General features: G+C 42.0%; 2 protein-coding genes across 8 annotated transcripts in view; one reads left to right on the forward strand and one right to left on the reverse strand.

Annotated features, from left to right (window-relative positions):
* The first annotated feature begins 4232 nt into the window (after window positions 1-4232).
* LOC128733919 (60S ribosomal protein L8) lies at window positions 4233-5586 on the forward strand. The gene is made up of 3 exons (XM_053827792.1): window positions 4233-4333; window positions 4619-4772; window positions 4832-5586. Exons 2-3 carry the CDS (start codon window positions 4635-4637, stop codon window positions 5477-5479), a joined length of 786 nt encoding a protein of 261 aa, XP_053683767.1. The 5' UTR covers window positions 4233-4333; window positions 4619-4634; the 3' UTR covers window positions 5480-5586.
* An 11134-nt stretch (window positions 5587-16720) lies between these two features.
* Window positions 16721-19460, reverse strand: part of LOC128738452 (uncharacterized) — a 223529-nt gene continuing 220789 nt past the window's right edge. For 6 of the 7 annotated variants that reach the window (XM_053833591.1, XM_053833589.1, XM_053833590.1 and 3 more), the window contains one exon: window positions 16721-18831. In XM_053833591.1, the coding sequence (XP_053689566.1) occupies window positions 17796-18831 (1036 nt within the window). In that variant the 3' untranslated portion in view covers window positions 16721-17795. The remainder of the gene's footprint in view (window positions 18832-19460) is intronic. The other variant, XM_053833592.1, reaches the window with a different exon arrangement.

Here is a 19460-nt window from a genome sequence, read left to right on the forward strand (position 1 = left end):
AAAATCTGTCGGTGGCGCCCTCCAAAAATAGTTTGCCAAACGCATCAAAAAATATTCATGTACCTTTATCAATATTTCTTTGTGCTGGAGTTACATTGCAGCGATGGCAGCGACATCAAGATTTAGTTTGCCACTTACTGCTCGGGGGGTGCTCTATTGAAGGATTAATCGTAGATTACCTAAGAAGCATTTACAACACTTTTTGTCAATTATTTGGTAGTCTGTTCTCTGTGGTTAAACATCCATACATTGGTGAAAATAAAATTCAAGGAAAAATCAGTGAAACATATTGAAGCTCATTCCTCACCTGTGGCCTATCTCATTGGCTCTCAAAACTTGGTTGAAACTAACCATGCTCCCGAGCAGAGTTATTTTCGAAAAACCATCGAACTGTCAAATTTTAACCAACAAGTTAAAAATTTCGCGAAATGGTTCACAACCTTAAAAGCACAGAGAACAGATTAACAGGCTCGAAGGAAGTAATCGATTTTTCGTTTGTAAAATCTATCGGTAGCGCCCTCCAGAAATAGTTTGCCAAACGCATAAAAAATATCCATGTACCTTTATCAATATTTCTTTGTGCTGGAGTTACATTGCAGCGATGGCAGCGACATCAAGATTTAGGCCCCGTAGAGAGTAAACGCGACAGCTACGGGATACGACTCCGCTCTCATGTTGCTAAATGCACAGTCTTGCTTCGGGCTAAAAAGGGCTGCGCGTATAACTACAGCAAGAAATGTCGCGTCGCATGTCGCTTGCACTCTGGCGGTACCCTTCACTCAAAATAATCCTCACATAACTACAGTATCCCCCCGCTAATCCGACACCCAATAATCCGACGACTCAATAGTCCGGATCTCGATAATCCGGAAAATTCCGAATTAAAAAGTATTGAACTTGACTCTAGACTTGACTTCTTTCAATCGAACACTACCTTTGTTTGGGGTCAGAATGGCACTCTTTCTAACTACATGGAAATGGTACATGGTGCTGCTTCTAACTACACTCAAAAAATTCGAAACGTTTTATTCATGTTACAACGTGTAATCTGTTTCATGTGAAAGATTTGGGATGTTTTATACCGACAAATTACTTAATCCGTAATCCTACTACATATAAATTTAAAGCATCCCCCTTATACTTTAGAATGATGATTCCCATAACACATCAATTATTATTATTTTTCTTGAAATCAATAATGCACGGAACATTCAAAGCATACCGGAAAAATATTACTACTTATTTACATTGGTTTTTACATTATATGCAATAATGAATATTAAACGTTAACAAAACAAATATGCATCCTATAAGTACATCGCTATAACTTTCACTTATTTTCACTATAAAACACATGTTAATAGTTCATTTTATAGAATGCATTTGGTAAACAAATTACCGTTATTTCTTTTGTTCAAATAATAATCAATTGGCATAAAACATATTAGTTAAATGCCTATGGTATTAAAAAGCATTTTACATGAAGGCATAAAGTTTAATTGACTAAACTTATAACTATTATTAGCAAATCATTACAAATCTGTGCAATAGTTTAAAACACATTGATCTTATGTGTGGCATCTATGGAATGTATTATCGCCACTAATCCAATTCATTTGGTACCATTTCTACTGAATTTGGTCGCCCCATTTTTCAAAGGGTTACCGAAAACGTCATTGTCAAGTCAGACCGCGCAGCGCGAGTGCAGTCAGTGCTTTTCCGTTTTTCCCCGCGTTGTAAATAAAATACATCTTCGCCAATATTTCGGTTTCGGATTGTCCGTAAAACATCTCTTGCATCAATCAGCAACCTCATTCGGGCTGGTAGGTTGATTTAGGTAATTATTATTTAAAAATAACTAATCAAAATTCATTTTTTGTTCGTGGTGCTCTGCGACTTTCCGGTTTGTTCTTGCTGCTTTCAGCATAATGGCTGTTGATTCTTTTGTCATTTTCTGGATTCAAGTGATGTTTCTTGGAGGCAATTCTTCAGTGCTAGTGCTCTGGATAAGTAATGTAATCCAGGCATGGACATTTGAAGGATTCCCGGAACGTTACCGCAGATAATAGAATTACCAATTCGTTGTGCTAACAGGTGCCAACCAAACAAATTTAACATTTGTCAGCAAAATTGATTGTGTGCGCACTAAAAATGCACTTCACGTTGACGAACGTACAGAAAAACATCCTATAGAGGACCAAAAAGTACACGTACATGATGAAAATGGGAGAATGTATACCAATCTAACACAGTAGCATCCCAAATTAAGAATCAACCGTCGTCTAATGACTTTGGCAGCAAATCCTATCACAAGTTTCATCATCAGGCGGCTTGGGCACCAAGTCCAGCCATTCGCAGGGCGGACTGTGTAAGTAATTTTATCTCTTGAAGGAAAATATATGATTTTGATCTCTTTTTTCTCACACAGTCTTATAATACAACTTTAATGGTGGAATGTATGCTACATCTCCACAACTATGTGGTGATACTTCGGGAAAATCGAAGGCAATGGTAACATTTCCGCCAAAGACGTGCTGCACATCTCGTATAAAGTTGCCCACTACGTTCTCCGCACAATCTTCAGCAGGTCCCTGGGATAACAGGACATCAAAGCTAAAGTGGCCAGCTTGCAGCCCACCAATATGGACCTTTGAAGTGGCCCTGTTATAAATTATGTTTATAATTATATTTTATAAAATTATATATTAATTTATTGATAATATCTCAAAAATAAAGAAAAAAAATAATATTTAATAATTATATTTTATTAAATTATATTCTTATTTTTTAAATATAATTTAATATCACATCCAATGTAATATTACATACAGCAAATGAATTATCAACTTACATTTTATCATTTTAATCATTGAATATTACGTTGCAATTCATAATTTATAATATTAAATTCTGTTTGTATTTATATGCACGGAAAAGTTTTATTAATTTTGATACCCATTAAAAGGTAAATATTTATGTGATAGGTGATATGAGATGTTAAGTAATCCGAAATAAAAGTAAAGCATATTTGCGTTATGTGTGGCACACATAAGGATCATGGTTAAACGTCTTGTCAATTTGATGCATAGAAAATAATAGTTTGTATCTGTAGCATATAATAAATTGTAACGGGTATAATCTATTGCACCGTTTTATTAGTGTATCCCAATAGCATATACGTTTATATTTTTTTGAGTGTACGTTCACGTTTGCTATGGCCAAAATATTTTCATTGCTATTCTTAATAGACTGATGTGCTTGCACTTATTTTGACACTAACTAAGAATTTCAAAGTATTTTGTTGAAGAAATTGAGCATTACTGAGTATAAAACAAAGTTATTACGTACTTACGACATATATTTTCAAAAATTTCCGGAGTTGTTTACGTATGGATGTAAACAAAACCACATTTCAAACTCACGCTGACGTCAGTTTGACTGTCGGATTATCGAGTCAAAATTCGTTAATCCGGCTATAAATTTGTCGGATTAGCGGGGCGGTACTGTAATGGAAAATTTCCATATGAAAATCCTTATGATTATTATGTGCCACATATAAACACAATCCGCCCAGAAGTACACATGAAAATTAGATGCATATGAATAATATGTGCAAATTTTAAAGGTAAATTTTAAAAACACATAAATGGTAACTGTTTGGCACATAAAGTTCATTTATTGGGCACATGGAAAAAATCTATGTGTGAAGCAGATAGAAACTATACGAAAAGTTTTTTCAGTGTTAGTTTGCCACTTATACTGTTCGAGGGGTGCTCTATTGAAGGATTACTCGTAGATTACATAAAAACCTTCTACACACTTTTTGTCAATTAGTTGATGGTAGTCTGTTCTCTGTGTTAAAAGGTTACACAATCAACCTTTTTGCATGCATTATGCGACCTTCTGAAAGCAAAAGCCAGATTTTTGTTCCTTAGCCATTAATACTCGTAGCCAGCGGGGTGCTATCCGTATCTTAACGAACGGTGTTTGACAGTCCACTTAACGAAGGGCGCTATTTCAAAAAATGCAAGAAATAGCGCCCGTCTGACAGGTAGATTTGCTGCCAACCTTTGTCGAGATGTGCTGAGATGTTGGCAACAAAAACATGGCACCCATCGCAAGCCCCTGCTCGTAGCCTTCGGTACATGTTCTTTGAGTTTTTTCGAACGCAAACTTTGACAGCGGCTGTCATTGCATGCCATCGGGCTCGCAAAATTGCGTTTCGTCGTTTCCGCTTTTTAGACATTTGCTCGCTTCTCTCTTTCTTTCCGGCTCGTCACTGAGTCTAGTGGACACACTTTTTGTGTATCGTTAAAATTAATTTTTAAGCCCCGTAAGTGTTAATATCGGTCTGTTTTTATCGTATTTTGTTTAAATTTTTGTAGTTCTACTGATAAAAGTAAAAATATGCCGGTATATTTTCGACCTGACTGGAAAAAATTCAAAAAATTGCCGTGTGTTTTCCGTGTTTTGATCTTTGGTGGCAATCTGTTGATGTTTCGTGAATGAAAATTGTTCGAAATTATTGGATTGTTAACTGAATCTACCAGTCCCTGCACCAGGAAGTTGCAAGAATTCAATATTGATGAAGAATTTTCTGTTTTTGGTTTGTTTACAGTGATTAGATCGCCGCAATGGGGCGAGTCATTCGTGCACAGCGTAAAGGTGCTGGATCCGTCTTCACGGCCCACACCAAAAAGCGCAAGGGACAGCCTAAATTGCGCGCCCTCGATTATGCCGAACGTCACGGTTACCTGAAGGGAGTCGTGAAAGTAAGTTGGACAAGTTATCAATATCAATTGGATAATTAATATTCCCCGTTCCTTTGCAGCAAATCATTCACGATCCCGGCCGTGGTGCCCCTCTGGCCGTAGTGCACTTCCGTGATCCCTACAAGTTCAAGCTGCGTAAACAGCTGTTCATTGCTGCCGAAGGTATGTACACCGGTCAGTTTGTGTACTGCGGCAAGCGCGCTCAGTTGCAGATCGGAAACGTTCTGCCGATTGGTCTGATGCCGGAAGGTACCATTGTGTGCAATCTGGAGGAAAAAACCGGTGATCGCGGCAAGCTGGCCCGTACCTCAGGCAACTACGCTTCAGTTATTGCCCACAACCCGGACACCAAGCGTACCCGTGTGAAGCTGCCGTCCGGTGCCAAGAAGGTTTTGCCATCGGCGAACCGTGCTATGGTTGGAATCGTTGCTGGAGGTGGTCGTATTGATAAGCCGATCCTGAAGGCTGGTCGTGCCTACCACAAGTACAAAGTGAAGCGTAACTGCTGGCCAAAGGTACGTGGTGTTGCTATGAACCCCGTCGAGCATCCCCATGGTGGTGGTAACCATCAGCATATCGGTAAGGCGTCGACCGTCAAGCGAGGAACGCCACCCGGTCGCAAGGTCGGTCTCATCGCTGCCCGTCGTACCGGTCGTATCCGTGGTGGTAAGGGTGACGAGAAGTTCAAGGAGAAGGAGAAGAAGTAAGGCGTTAGGCGGGAGAAGCGAAGCGGAAATGTGTTTTTGGTATGCGCTGATAAGCTTAAGAATCGATATCGTTGGGAGGATTGGAAATAAAGTAATTTCAATCTGAAGGAACTTAGAATTTATTATTTTTGGTTTTGTTATGTCGAACGTTAGTTCGTAATCTTGATGACATTTGCAGAATTCTAAATTTTACAGATTCGTAATTTCGTTAAGTTAGATATGAGCGAATTAACGGAAATAACGTTAGGACTAGCCGGTCGCTTCTTATGCAAGATTTTTAACGATACAAGAGTTTTCCTTGGGAGTTTACCATTCTTAAACTTGAATTCCTTCTTTATTGCAATTCAGTGCTTTTTTTTAAATGTGATGCACATCATTCCGTTTCATAAAAAGGGCACCAAAAGTGATGTAGAAAATTATCGGGGTGTTGCTATACAATCAGCAATTCTGCCACTATTCGAGTCGTTAGTGTACAGTCACCTTTACAATGATGTGGTTAGTCATATCTCCAGTGCAACACGGATTCTTGAAGAACAAATCAGTTGTTGCGAGTTCACCTCGATGGTTATGGATTACATCTCAAAGAGCAGAGGTGGGCACCGCTAATCAGCTAACCGCTAACCTTTTAGCCAGCGAGTAGTGCGTTCGCTAGGTTTTAAATGTGTTAGCGCTTTAATTATCTTCCGATAAGTTAAAGTTCCCCTAAATAAACTGCTAGCCGCTAATTTTTGAAAATAATAACAAAAATACGTGTGCGATTTTTTGCAAATTGATAAAATTGCTCGCTGCTGTTCGCGATGCGAGCAAATATAGTTAATTCATGGCTAGTTATACTATTTCCAGAAATTATTTCCAAAAAAATAGTGGCTGGAGGTTTATTTAGTAGTACTTATATTTATCGGAAGCTAATAGAAGCGCTAGCACATTGAAAATTTAGCGAACGTGCTACTCGCTAGCTAAAATGTTAGCTGTTAGCTGTTTAGCGGTGCCCACCTCTGTCAAAGAGTTTATAAAGGTATGAGCCAAGCATTTGATGCCGTTAGCATCTTGGAGGCAGTTGAAGATTTTAGTATACGAAGTTCGTTGTACAACTGATTAAAATCATATCTCAAACACAGAGTACAATATTGTCGCGACCGGTCCCGGATTAAGTCTGGTCCATGACGATATTCCGCTGCTTTCCTGCCTGATGACTGCTCGCGTCCGATTTTCTTCTCACCGCTGGCTGCTGCTGTTGCTGGAGTAGATGTTGCTTCCTTCGCGTCCGTTCGATGAATGAGGGACTGCACCGGGGGAAAAGCTTTTATATGGTTGCAGCATCGTGTGAAGAAAGATCTTTCTGCCGTCGTCGCTGGCTGATTGGTGGAACACTGATTTCTCAATAATCATTTCAATAATTATTATTTGATTTTTTTTTAATTTTATTTATTATATTTTGCCTTAATTGCTACAAATATGTAGTAACAAATCTTGTTCGTTTACTGTACATTCCGGAGTACCGCAGGGTAGTCACTTAGGATCGCTGCTGTTCGTGCTTCTGATAACTGAACTGCCTGAAGTTATCTCCCATGCAAATATTCTGATCTACGCAGACGATGTGAAAATCTTTTTTCCCGTCAAGTCCCAATTCGACTAGGAACATTCGGCATGGACAAAGGCGACGAAATAACGATATGGAATGTATACTCGGTACTTGAAACTGAATTTTACAGATGGCGACCGGGTGCTGCTCGAACAGATTGAGCTTGATCCCAGTATTGTGCTTTGCAGCTGTACCTGGATTAATCCAGATTATTTTCTCTAATGCCAATGTATATGACAAAAGAAAACAGCAACATTGCAGTTGTCACAATTTCTCTTTCTCACTCACATCATTCGCATTGTCGCACCTTTTGTGCCAGTCGCACTTTTAGACTGCGGTGTCCAGTAAGGTGCAAAATGCGGGATAAACTCTGTAGGAAATCTTTCGGGAAGGAGAGAAGGCTTGGAAGATCCGTAGCGGAAAGGCCTGATTTTGTCAGAGCCAACCAACGAACTGGGAATGGGCTTTGTAAGAGTTGGGCACAGCGCAGGATCGCGGGATAGGTTGGAGGGCGATCAACGCGAGGATGTAGGTATCTTTATCTATTGAGGATAAAGGGCCGTTTCTTCAATTAAAGCATCATCAATGCGCACTACCCATACGAAGGTACCCCGACGAAGAGCAGGAAGCGACTGGTGGCAATAACGCACGACAGTTGTCCGTCACGGAATATCAAGATCGTTGTCGGGGAAATAAACGCTGAGGTCGGTGGAGAAAACTATATAGACAGCTGATAGGGCCCCATACTGCTCATGGATGCATAGTTGACGTAACAACCATAACCATCGTTGTTGGGAAAACGCGTTTATATTGTTTTAAGACAAATAACCGTATCTGTCAACATTATCAACTAAATAATCTGTCATTTCAATGAAGATTATTCATAAGAAATGGGCCGACAAGGTTTTGTAATTCAATGCAAGTTTATTTTATCTGAAAAACGCCTACGCCAGTTTTTGCGAATAATCAATCGTTTTGATGACCGTAGCCCCTACCTAGCGCCTCCACGTGCCCTTACCCGGTAATGCTCTATTGAGTAGCCAAGCTAGGAGGTGCGATGATGGGTGGTTCCCGGCTGCCTGATCTCAAAACTGCGGGTTTGGATGACGGCTGAGCCACACGGCCTTGTTAGTAGGTAAGCTTAACATAAGTTATTTCAATGATTTGTTTCGTTTTAGCTCATGAAGCAAGCACTTCCTACTGTACAGTGAAAACTCGGGCCGAAGAAAGTTTAAATAATGCTCATGGATACTAGAAGAAAAAAATTAAATTAATATGGATAATGGAAGCACTCATGTAAACTCAAATGATGCAACTCTATTCCATTCGAAGGACTGCTGGTGAGATTGTTCTGTTTTTTGTCTATATATATCTTCATATAATGTATATTGATATAGGTAACACATATTTTATTACATTGCCATATACCATCATTATCGTAAAGGGGAAGGAGCATCAGGGTATCGAATGAATCGAAGACTGGATGAGGATCTGATAACCAGCCCAAGTCATATAAGGTCGGAGAGGATTTTGACGCGCCCTTCTAGCACACAAATCATCACGCAAGATAAGTTTGCACGGCAAAGTGATGTATCTAGAAACCGGAAATGTATGCTGGAAGGAGTGTCTTATATTCCCGTGGAATCATATAAGCGACATTGCTTATAGATCCACCCAACCCCTTTTGGTCCTTCACGGACAGCATTGAAATGAAAGTTGCTAGGTAGATAAATTCGATTTTGCAGTAATTCTACTTGCATACAATGGGAAACCCTTGAGGTGATGGTGGCTACCCCCATACATACATACATACATACATACATAATCAGTCGTTTTAATGAACGTTTATTCGCATAGTTTGGCGTAAAATCTAGGCTGCTACGTTCCACAGTGGCGCCAGTCACAGCAAAACTGCGACAAAACTAAAAAAATTTGTAAAGTAGCATGGAACTTACATATTTTATTTATAAATGTGAACCAAATTCGCTAAAAGTTTTCAAATATTAAAAGAATCAATAATTAGGGTGTCTAAAATATTTTTTTAAGAAAAGTTTTATAAGTATTGTACCTTGCAGCTATTTTACGAGTCCTATACGCAAGTTCGTTTTTTAATAATAATTATCCTGTACTTACTAAATACACTGAAATTATGCTTGTCAAGCAAGGAGGGGTGCAGTGGGGAGGCAATAACAAAAAATTGATGGTTCGAATTGCTAAATTGCAAACATGTGGTAAACGCGGAAAATAACCACGCTAATAATTTTCGCGTGGGATTCTAAATAGGTGGAAACTCCGCAATATTTGAACTATTATTTTTATTTTGTGTTTTTTTTTTTGCAGTGGGATAATTAGGAGAAGTAGTAATGACCTTAAAACACTTAGCATTGCATAACATAGTGCCACATATATACCGATAAAAATGAATTTCTGTCTGTCTGTCTGTCTGTCCGTATGTTGCTTTTAGAATCGAAAACTACTGAACCGATCGGCGTCAAAATTTGCATGTAGGGGTTTTTGGGGCTAGGGAAGGTTCTCTTGATGGCAAAAGACCCCTTCCCCCACTAAGAGGGGGGCTCCCATACAAATGAAACACAAATTTCTGCACAACCCGAGAATTAATCAAGCAAATGGAACAAAATTTGACATGTGGGGGGTTTTGGAGGCAGGAACTTTTTTAATGATGGTTTGAGACCACTCACCTCTGTGGTAGGGGGATTAGGACTCTCATACAAATAAAACAGAAATTGTTGCGTAACTCAAAAACTAATCGAACTCGAGAAATTTTAGAATCTTTCATAAAACATTAATCAATAATAAGACCACCAAAAACGCGACCTGCCGTCGGAAGTGCCGGCCACTGCGGGGGGCAGCCCCTCGTAGAGATTACCTCTATCTAGGTTTATTTATTTTCCTAGATCTACTGACCTCTATTACTTTCCTTCAGTTGGGTCACCCCTGCGAAATGGTACTTTCTACGAAAAGATTTACCGTGAAATGGTACATCTCGCGTAAGGTTTTTCGCGAAATGGTATTCTGCGAAACTCTATGTTCCGCATTATGGTCAACCGAGAATTGGTGTTCCGCAAAATGGTATTCGGCGAAAGGATATGAAATGGGTCAATATTTAGTGAACGGGACATAACACTAATAGTTCTTACAAACGGATAGTTTACCTTTTAAACCGACCGGTTTCGGGAAATATGTTTCCCATCAACGGGGTGATGTCCAACTGATTATATTGAAGAGATGGAGCATGAAATGGGGAAGGCAAATGAGGAGCGTCCAATATAGCTCTAGCTATCCCAAGCCCCTACCTAGTGAAAACTTTGGCCAATACGAGTGTTAATACTGCACATGGATATTGGATACCAGAAGAAAAATTAAATTAATTATTAGAAGAACTTATGGAAACTAAAAGGACGCAACTCTATTCCATTCGAAGGACTGCTGGTGAGATTGTTCTATTTTTACCCATATATACCACATTCCATAAATAAACTAGAATCGGGAATAGGGAGGGACCATCAGAGCACTTGTTTGAAGCGGTGGGCCTAGGGAGAGTGAAACAGTCAACTTTCTAGGGTTAATCTTGGCCCGATTAACAACACATCGTGGATAATGAGCGGGCTCTTCTCCCCACCTGCTGGAGTCATTCTGCATTAAATGGTTTATTCAACGATTGACTAAGGTGACTTAGCCCTTAAAAGGAGAGCCTCCAAATCCCTGGTACGTGTAAGTGATGTTGCTTATCGACCAATTCATACAAGAGTTGGGAAGCATGACCAATCGTTGAATATGTTCAACTCTTTTTGACATGATAGTCTCATTGCTATGAACGGATGACCATGCTATAAAACTGTTATTTTGTAGAACTGCCAACCATAAAACCTAAATTTTAATATTGCGTTTATCTCGCGTTTATCTCCTGTGCGCGTTATCACCGCCGCTGCATGCGGATTTTTCATAGTCAGGGATGGCACCTCCTCAGAAGAAAAAAAGAGAAGAGAAAAATTCAAATTGTGCTCAGTCTTCAACGCGATTTATTCTGCTCCGTTTCATTTTAACTGTGCTCTTTCTTGCTGAACGCAGTTGTATGAGCAACCGCACACTGTGCTACTCATTGAGGAGAATGTTAATGCACTTTGAATACGTTGATGCGATGCGCTGACGTATGATAACTACGGGTAGTTTTAACATGGGTAGTGCGTTGAGAAAAAACGACGTTTGTCAGTAGCGGGCATTGTCATCAGAAAAATATTAATCCATTAATACAGTTGAATCATGATTCTTACATTCAGTATATTCAGTTGAGTTTGGCTGCCCGTGAACGCAACTGCATCATATGGTTAGGCATGTCACAACGGCAACAGTGCGAAAATGTTATTTAGATATGGCAACATTTGAATTCCCATACATTTGCTTCTTGACGCGCACCAACAGGAAAGTCCCATTATGAACAAAGGCAATTCTCCGCTAAGATTCAAAATTTAACGACTTTTGATTGTCTTGACGCCTCTGAGTCTATAGCTGCTGTACGCGCACCGGTTATTTTGTTTCCAGGTTTACTGCTGTAGCTACCGAGAGGACCGGGAGCAAAACCGAAAGTTGCTCATTTAAAGAGCGCATTAAGAAGTTTTTCTGCGCGTCAGTTTTTCTCATTGTGTTTAGTCTGTTTCTCATTGTGTGGATTTATTTCTCATTTCTGAAAGCAGTTCTGCTCATTGTGTTGAACAAAAAAAGTTGCACTTTTTGCACAATGAGTGAGGAAATAACAAGCCTGACCGCAGCAATAAGATGCTAATCTATAACCATTTCAATACCAAATCACGTTTCCTTTGTATGCAAATACCTAACCTTGCAAGGTGTTACGTACCGAGCGGATATCAACACGATATTCAACAAATCTAGTCAATTCATCTACTTTGCCGATGACATGAATATTATCGGCAGAACATCTGTGGCGGTGGTTGAACAGTACACCAGACTAAAGCGCGAAGCAGAAAAGATTGGGTTAAAGGTAAATACGTCTAAAACAAAGTACATGCTGGACAGCAGAACCGAGGCCGAATGACACCGCTTGGGCAGTAGTGCATTGATCGACGGCGATGAGTTTGAGGTAGTCGATGAATTTGTCTACCTTGGCTCACTGGTAACGGCGGATAATGATACCAGCCGTGAGATTTTACTTACTTACTTATGTGTACATGTCCGCCGGTCCGGCAGAACAAAGGGATGAAATCAGAGATCTCCACTGCTGACGGTTACCCGCCATGGCTTTTACCTGTCGCCAGGACAGGTTCTCGTCTACAGCCCGGATGTCGTTGGTTAAGCTCCGTCGCCATGAGCCTCTGGGTCTGCCTCTTCTACGCTGTCCTTGTGGATTCCAGTCGAGTGCTTCTCTGTAAACCTTGTTCGCTCCTTTTCTCAAGATGTATCCGATCCACTTCCACCTACGTTCACGAATTTCTGTGGCTATCGGCCGTTGAGGACACCGACGATGGAGTTCCTCATTGGATATCCAATTATCAGGCCACCAGGCACGAATAATATATCGCAGGCACCGGTTAATGAATACCTGCAGTTTTTGCGTTGTCTCCGCTGAGACGCACCACGTTTCGCAGGCATACAGCAGTACGGACTTAACGTTTGAATTAAAGATTCGGGTTTTCGAACGTAGAGTGATCTGGTTTGAGCGCCAAATGTTTCGCAGACCTGCAAAGGCACTCCTGGCCTTCCTGATCCGTGTGGCTATATCAGACTTGGTACCACCATCGGGCGTTGTTTGGCTACCAAGATATTGAAAGGCGTCTACCTGCTCAACTTGTTGTCCCGCTACTGAGAGTTGGTGGAATTGTCAGTGTTCACTACCATTGACTTAGTTTTCACTACATTGACTGTGAGACCTGCTGCCTGTGAGCTCTCGGAGAGGTCGTCTAACTTGCTCTGCATATCCTTTCGGCGTAGTGCGAGCAAGACAATGTCGTCGGCTAGGTCGAGGTCATTTAGCTGCTCCATCGTTAGAGAATTCCAAGGCAATCCTCGATTTGGTCTACTGTCAATTGCTTCAACTAATATCATCTCATCCATAACGATGAAAAACAGAAGCGGTGATGCAGCCCTGTCTCACGCCAGCAGTAACGCTTATGGGGTCGGACAAGACGCCGTCGTGCAAAACCTTGCACGAGAACGCCTCGTACTGAGCCTCGATGAGATGGACTACCTTATCTGGAACTCCTCTACGCCTAAGTGCGCCCCAGATGTTTTCGTGATTGAGTCGGTCGAACGCCTTTTCGAAGTCAACGAACACAAGCAGAATTCGAGAATTCGTTGATCTGCTTCAATATAATGCGGATCGTTGTGATATGGTCTACACATGATCGGCCAGCACGTAATCCAGCTTGCTGCCGCCGGAGAGTAGCGTCGATCTTCTCCTGGATCCGGTTGAGGATTACCTAACATAGTACTTTGAGAGTAATACAGCAACGTGATGCCACGCCAGTTACCGCATTCAGTTAGGTCTCCTTTCTTAGGTACTTTGATCAATATGCCCTGCATCCAGTCCACCGGAAAAGTTACGGTTTCCCAAATATTGCTGAAAAGCTGATGCATCATCTAGGCCGACAAAGATGGGTCAGCATTGAGCATTTCGGCTGAAATACAGTCTATCCATGGCGCTCTATTGGATTTCATACTCTTGATGGCTGCTACAATTTCATCCAGCGATGGCGATGGTTCACGCGATTGCCGTGAGATTCGGAGGCGTATTATCAGCGGAAGTCGTGCTTACTATGGGCTCCACTAGCAATTGCGGTCGAGCAGACTAAGTCCCCGTACAAAGTGCACGCTGTACAAGACGCTTATTAGACCGGTTGTTCTCTACGGGCATGAAACATGGGCAATGCTCGAGGAGGACCTGCGAGTGCTCGGAGTTTTCGAACGACTGAGTGCTCAAAACGATCTTCGGCGGCGTACAGGAGAACGGAGTATGGAGGCGGAGGATGAACCATGAACTAGCACAGCTCTATGGCGAACCCAGTATCCAGAAGGTGGCTAAAGCTGGACGGATACGACGGGCAGGGCATGTTGCAAGAATGCCGGACAACTACCCTGCCAAGATGGTGTTCGCCTCAAATTCGGTAGGAACAAGACGACCAGGACCGCAGCGAGCAAGATGGTTAGACCAGGAGGAGCGAGATCTGGCGGAGGGTACTCGGTGTCCGAGGAATTGGAGAGCGGTAGCTCTCAACCGAGTAACATGGAGAAACTTTGTTCCACAGGCTTTGTCTTAGGACGGCAAGCCACCTAACGAACGAACCTTCCGTACCCTGCTGATCTATAGCACCTTTTTCTTTCGCAAAGATATCCACAAGGAACTGAAACGGTTAGCACTTATTCTATACGATTACCAGCTTGTAATATAGGATAGGCGATAGGATAGGAGCTGGGAACCGGCTTTATAGTGCTGGGAGAGATGCGCCAGCGTGTGATTGGTTGGCAACCGATCAACGCAAGAATGTGCAAGTTGAGGATTAAGGGCTGTTTCTTCAATTACAGTATCATCAATGGGCACTACCCTCACGAAGGAGGATCCGATGACAAGAAGGAGGCGTTCTACGCCCAACAGGAGCAAGTGTATGATGGCTGTCCGCGACGGGACGTGAAAATCGTCATCGGTGACATGAACGCGCAGGTAGGGCGGGAAGCTATATACATACCGGTAATTGGGCCAAACAGCGTGCATGCCGCAACGAACGACAACGGCCAACGATGCGTAAATTTTGCAGCCTCCCGCGGAATGGTAGTCCGAAGTACCTTCTTCCCCCGCAAAGATATCCACAAAGCCACCTGGAGATCACCAGACCAACGAATAGAAAACCAAATTGACCATATTCTAATCGACGGTAAATTCTTCTCTGATGTTATAAACGTTCGCACCTACCGCAGTGCGAATATAAATTCGGATCATTTCCTAGTTGCAGTCTGCATGCGCTCAAAACTCTCGACGGTGTATAACATGCGTCAAAGTCGTACGCCGCGACCCAACGTCGAGCAGCTACGTGACACCGGAGTTGCCCAGGAATACGCGCGGCAGCTGGAAGCAGCGCTACCAACGGAAGAGCAACTTGGCACAGTAACTCTTGAAGATGGTTGGAAAGGCATTAAGACCGCCATCGGTAGTACTGCTTTTGCGGCATTAGGTACAATGAATCCGATCCGAAAAAAAAAACGATTGGTTCGACGGCGAATGCGAGTGCAGGAGAAGAATGAAGTACGTGCGAGAATGCTGCAATACCGTACGAGGGCGAATGTGGAGCGATATAAACAAGCACGGAACAGGCAAAACTCAGTCTTCCGGAGGAAAAAGTGCCAACAGGAAGAACGAGATCGCGAGGCGATGGAAGAACTGTACCGTGCTAACGATAAACGGAAGTTCTACGAGAAGTTAAACCGTTCGCGCAAACGCTATGTGCCGCTGGCCGATATATGTCGGGACTCAGACGGTAATCTTCTCACGAACGAACGTGAGGTGATCGAGAGGTGGAAGCAGTATTATGACGAGCACCTTAACAGCGATGTAGCTGAACATGAAGGTGACAGAATACCAGCCCCCGACCTCCAGGAGGTAACAGAAGAGATCGGTCTGCTGAAGAACAATAAAGCGGCTGGGGCTGATCAGCTACCCGGCGAGCTGCTGAAATACGGTGGAAACGCACTGGCTAGAGCGCTACACTGGGTCATTGTCAAGATTTGGGAGGAGGAGCTACTACCGGAGGAGTGGACGGAAGGCATCGTGTGTCCGATCTACAAAAAGAGCGACAAGTTGGATTGTTGCAATTACCGCGCAATCACACTGTTGAACGCCGCCTACAAGTGGAAGGCGACCTGCGGACCCTACGCAGACTGCGTGGCTGGCGAATTCCGGCCATGGACCGAGTGGAATGGAGACGACTTCTTCGTACAGCAGAGAAAACCACGGCCAGGAGCTGATTTAGTAAGTAAGTAAGTCCCGAGAACCCTTGGGGCTAATCAGCATGCTTCTTAGTAAACTTAAGCTATTTGGCGCTTGCCTATTCTTCCGGCTAAAACGTGTCTCTCGTTTCGATGTTTTGATAAGTCGCGTCAATTTACCCGTGAATCCTTGTTCGTGCTTCATACCTATAACATATCTGGTCCTGTCGGACGGAAACGTATGCTGCTTTGGAGTCAATGAATATGCCATGCATGGACGTATTCCTGACATTTTTGATCAATGGTGAAAACTTGGTCTGGAGTTGCTCCCCCATGAAGCTTAGTTTTTAATTCTTTACGAATTGAGGGGCCATAGAAGAAAACCGATATTATAGGATCTGAGAAAGTACTTCCAGAAATTTAAAATTATATAGTGAAGAGCCCTTGTCAGCGTTGCTGTGTCGTGTTTGCAAAAATGTTACAGAGGGCTTCAAGACAGGCGCGGTAAAATCTGGCCTTTAAAATCGAGTGCCTTTAGAAGAGGTTGTTGCCTTTTCTGGATCGATTTGGCAAGCTGGCCCTAATCAGCCGATTCGACCAAACAGCGGTACAATGACAATGGCGTCACGTACTCCGGGACTGATTCCGACTGAGGAAAGGAATAGTATTCGATGTCATCAGAAAACAAACTAGCCCAGTTTATTGTGTTTCCGAAATATATTTTCCCTTTAAATATTCACTGATCAACGCGTATTTCATATACGACGGTCAAATGACTGTTTCGTATTTCTTGTTCAATCCTTTGTTTCAATGCTGATGGTTATGATGATGCTGATTGAATGCTGATCGGTTATTTCACTGGGTTCAAAAGTTTCGAATCAAAATTTTTGCTTCCGGTTGAGTTCATGCTTACCAGCCCAAACCAATGTGTGCCTTTGTGTAAACCGGTTCCTTTATCATACTGTTAAGATAGTTTCAGTGATTTGAGTGTCAAAATTTAAATACTTGGAAATTTGATATACTGCTTGGGAGGTTATACTGTTTCCAAATTTGAAACTGTGTAATAATTTTCTTTACTAAACAATTATCTTTTTTCTGCCTTTAAGGAATTATATAGAAATAGTTTTAAACTTATTCAATATACTAATATAATAGTACTCGCTATTCGATAGTCGGCTTGGCCGCTGGGGCTGCCTGGTTTTAAACTTTAAGTTAAAAAATAAAATTCTTTTTTGTTTATAGAATACAGGTAAATACGATTGCACGAAACGTGTGAAGAATAGGATAACAACGTAACAAAAAGGATTAATTTTTTTTTTCACATTAGCGTCATTGCAGCACCTTATCTAAAAATACATTACAGACTGTTTTCTACTGAGCGCTTTGGCCGAAAAAAAGCGATTGTATCGTTTTGTGTAGTTTGTTTGTTTGTGGTATAATAATATGTGGACCGACGAATGATTAAATTTTCATCCTCAAAAAGTAGCTAATAGTGATTGGCTTTTTGGTTTGGTTTGTTCTGGACTAAATGTGCTGGTTGGTTGTTTAATGGTTGTGTTTAAGCCTGATAAGTCTATGTAATGGTACCTACAATCCAGAGGGGATCGCGCTCTCAGTTTTTTTTCCTAGTGAAGATTTGCGGTTTGAGTGAATACATTGTTTGTTAAGCACATAATTTAGGTTACTGGATCACATTTATGTATAGTAAGTTTTTACCAGTTTGTTCTCAAATGTTGTATTTTTTTGTATTTATTTAAATATATAAATATTCATTCTCTTATGCAACTAGATAACTAAACTAGTGTCCTTACTACTACTATCATTACATCCAGTCAATCCGTTTGCTAGTTTAAGACTATTGATCTTATTGTTTATCGCGTCCTTTTCCGTCTCAGCCGCTTGCTCTTTGTCGTCATTGCTTAGCTGATCCTCGCTTTGTTGGCCGTTGCTGTGGTTACCATTTTGCTGCCCATGGTAGCCATTTTCCTTCACACCGTCGATAATGATCTGTACGCTGGATAGTGCTGGCGATGAACCCCGCTCGATCGAGGGTGTGGTCGGCGCTGATTTGGATTTGTGCGCAGTGGGCGTATCCGGGAAGGTGTTACACGCGAACGCGTTTGGCGGTTTAATAGCGGACGATCGCTTCGGCGAGGAGGCGCCCAGTGTCGCCGAATTGGATGGGGAACTGGAGGTTCCCCTGCCATTTATCATCTGTGTGCGGACAGAGCTTTTGAGCAATTTCGTTCCGTTCGCTGTTGGAAGCGGTGGTGGCGGAGTGGTTGGTTTGTCGGATCCCGAAAAGCTGGCCTGGTGCAGCTTGCTAGAGGTCAGTACATTACCGATGTGGGTGGTGCGTACGGTTTTCATGGGTGAACCACTGTTGTTGCTACTACTATTACTGTTGGTGGTGGTGATGGGGATGTTGCTCAGGTTGCTGGTGGAACCGAGGGAAGCCCGTTTGTGACCCAAGGTGGGAAGGGTCGCATTGGAAACGCCGGCAGCAGCGATTCCGTTGTGGTTCGAGTGCTTGATGGACGAGAGCTGCGTGTAGACGGACGAGATTTGCGTTTTTGGCTTGAGGTTCAGCGAGGTGCGGCTGCTGCTGATGAGTGCTGAAGGGGAAGTGCTGTTGACGTTTGCTGGACTGCTGCCGCCATTAGCGATATGATGATTATGATGGTGGTGGTGGTGGTTTTGGTTGTGGTTGTGGTGGTGGTGAGCATGATGACTACTGTTGTTGTTGTTGGCGGTTATTGCGGAAGATCGGAAACCGCTCCGCGCGGCAGATGGTTGGGATGGTGTGGACAACTCACTTCGACTGTAAAATGTATGAAAGGAATACCCATGGTCTGTTAATTTGTAGTCGTTGTTGGGAACATTTTCGTTACATTTTAAAGGTTTTATAGATTATTTTCGCGTGGAACTGGTACTTAATATCAGTCGATTAACACTTTGACTAACTTTTTGTTATCATTATGAAACAGAAACAGAGAAAATTTTGTGTTTAATTTGATGTCTATTTTTGGTGAAATCTCTGTCTCTGACATGTGACATGTAACATGTCATGTGGCAACAATAATCTGCCTTTGAAATAAGTACAAACTAGTTTTCCTTTTAGATTTAATTCAAATTTGCACATATGTTCGTTGTCTTTGGCGTATATATTAACCCTAGAGCGGTCGCGCTAGTGTACTGAGTACACGCGTTTTCGAAAAACGCGAAAAAATCATCGAAATTTTAATCAAATCACACCAGGTTTTGTATGTATTCGAAGATCTACTCTTCCTCTTTCTGATCATTCCAAAATATAGCAAAAAGAAATAAAAAAAGTGGTCGAAAATTGCTTGTAAAAATAGTGTGTCCGCGCGCGTGTACTCAGTACACCAGCGCGACCACTAACGTAACTTTTTTGAAATGAAAAAAGTTACACAAGCGGTCGCGTCGTGT

Source organism: Sabethes cyaneus, chromosome 2, assembly GCF_943734655.1.
Source record: "Sabethes cyaneus chromosome 2, idSabCyanKW18_F2, whole genome shotgun sequence".
NCBI lineage: Eukaryota > Metazoa > Arthropoda > Insecta > Diptera > Culicidae > Sabethes > Sabethes cyaneus.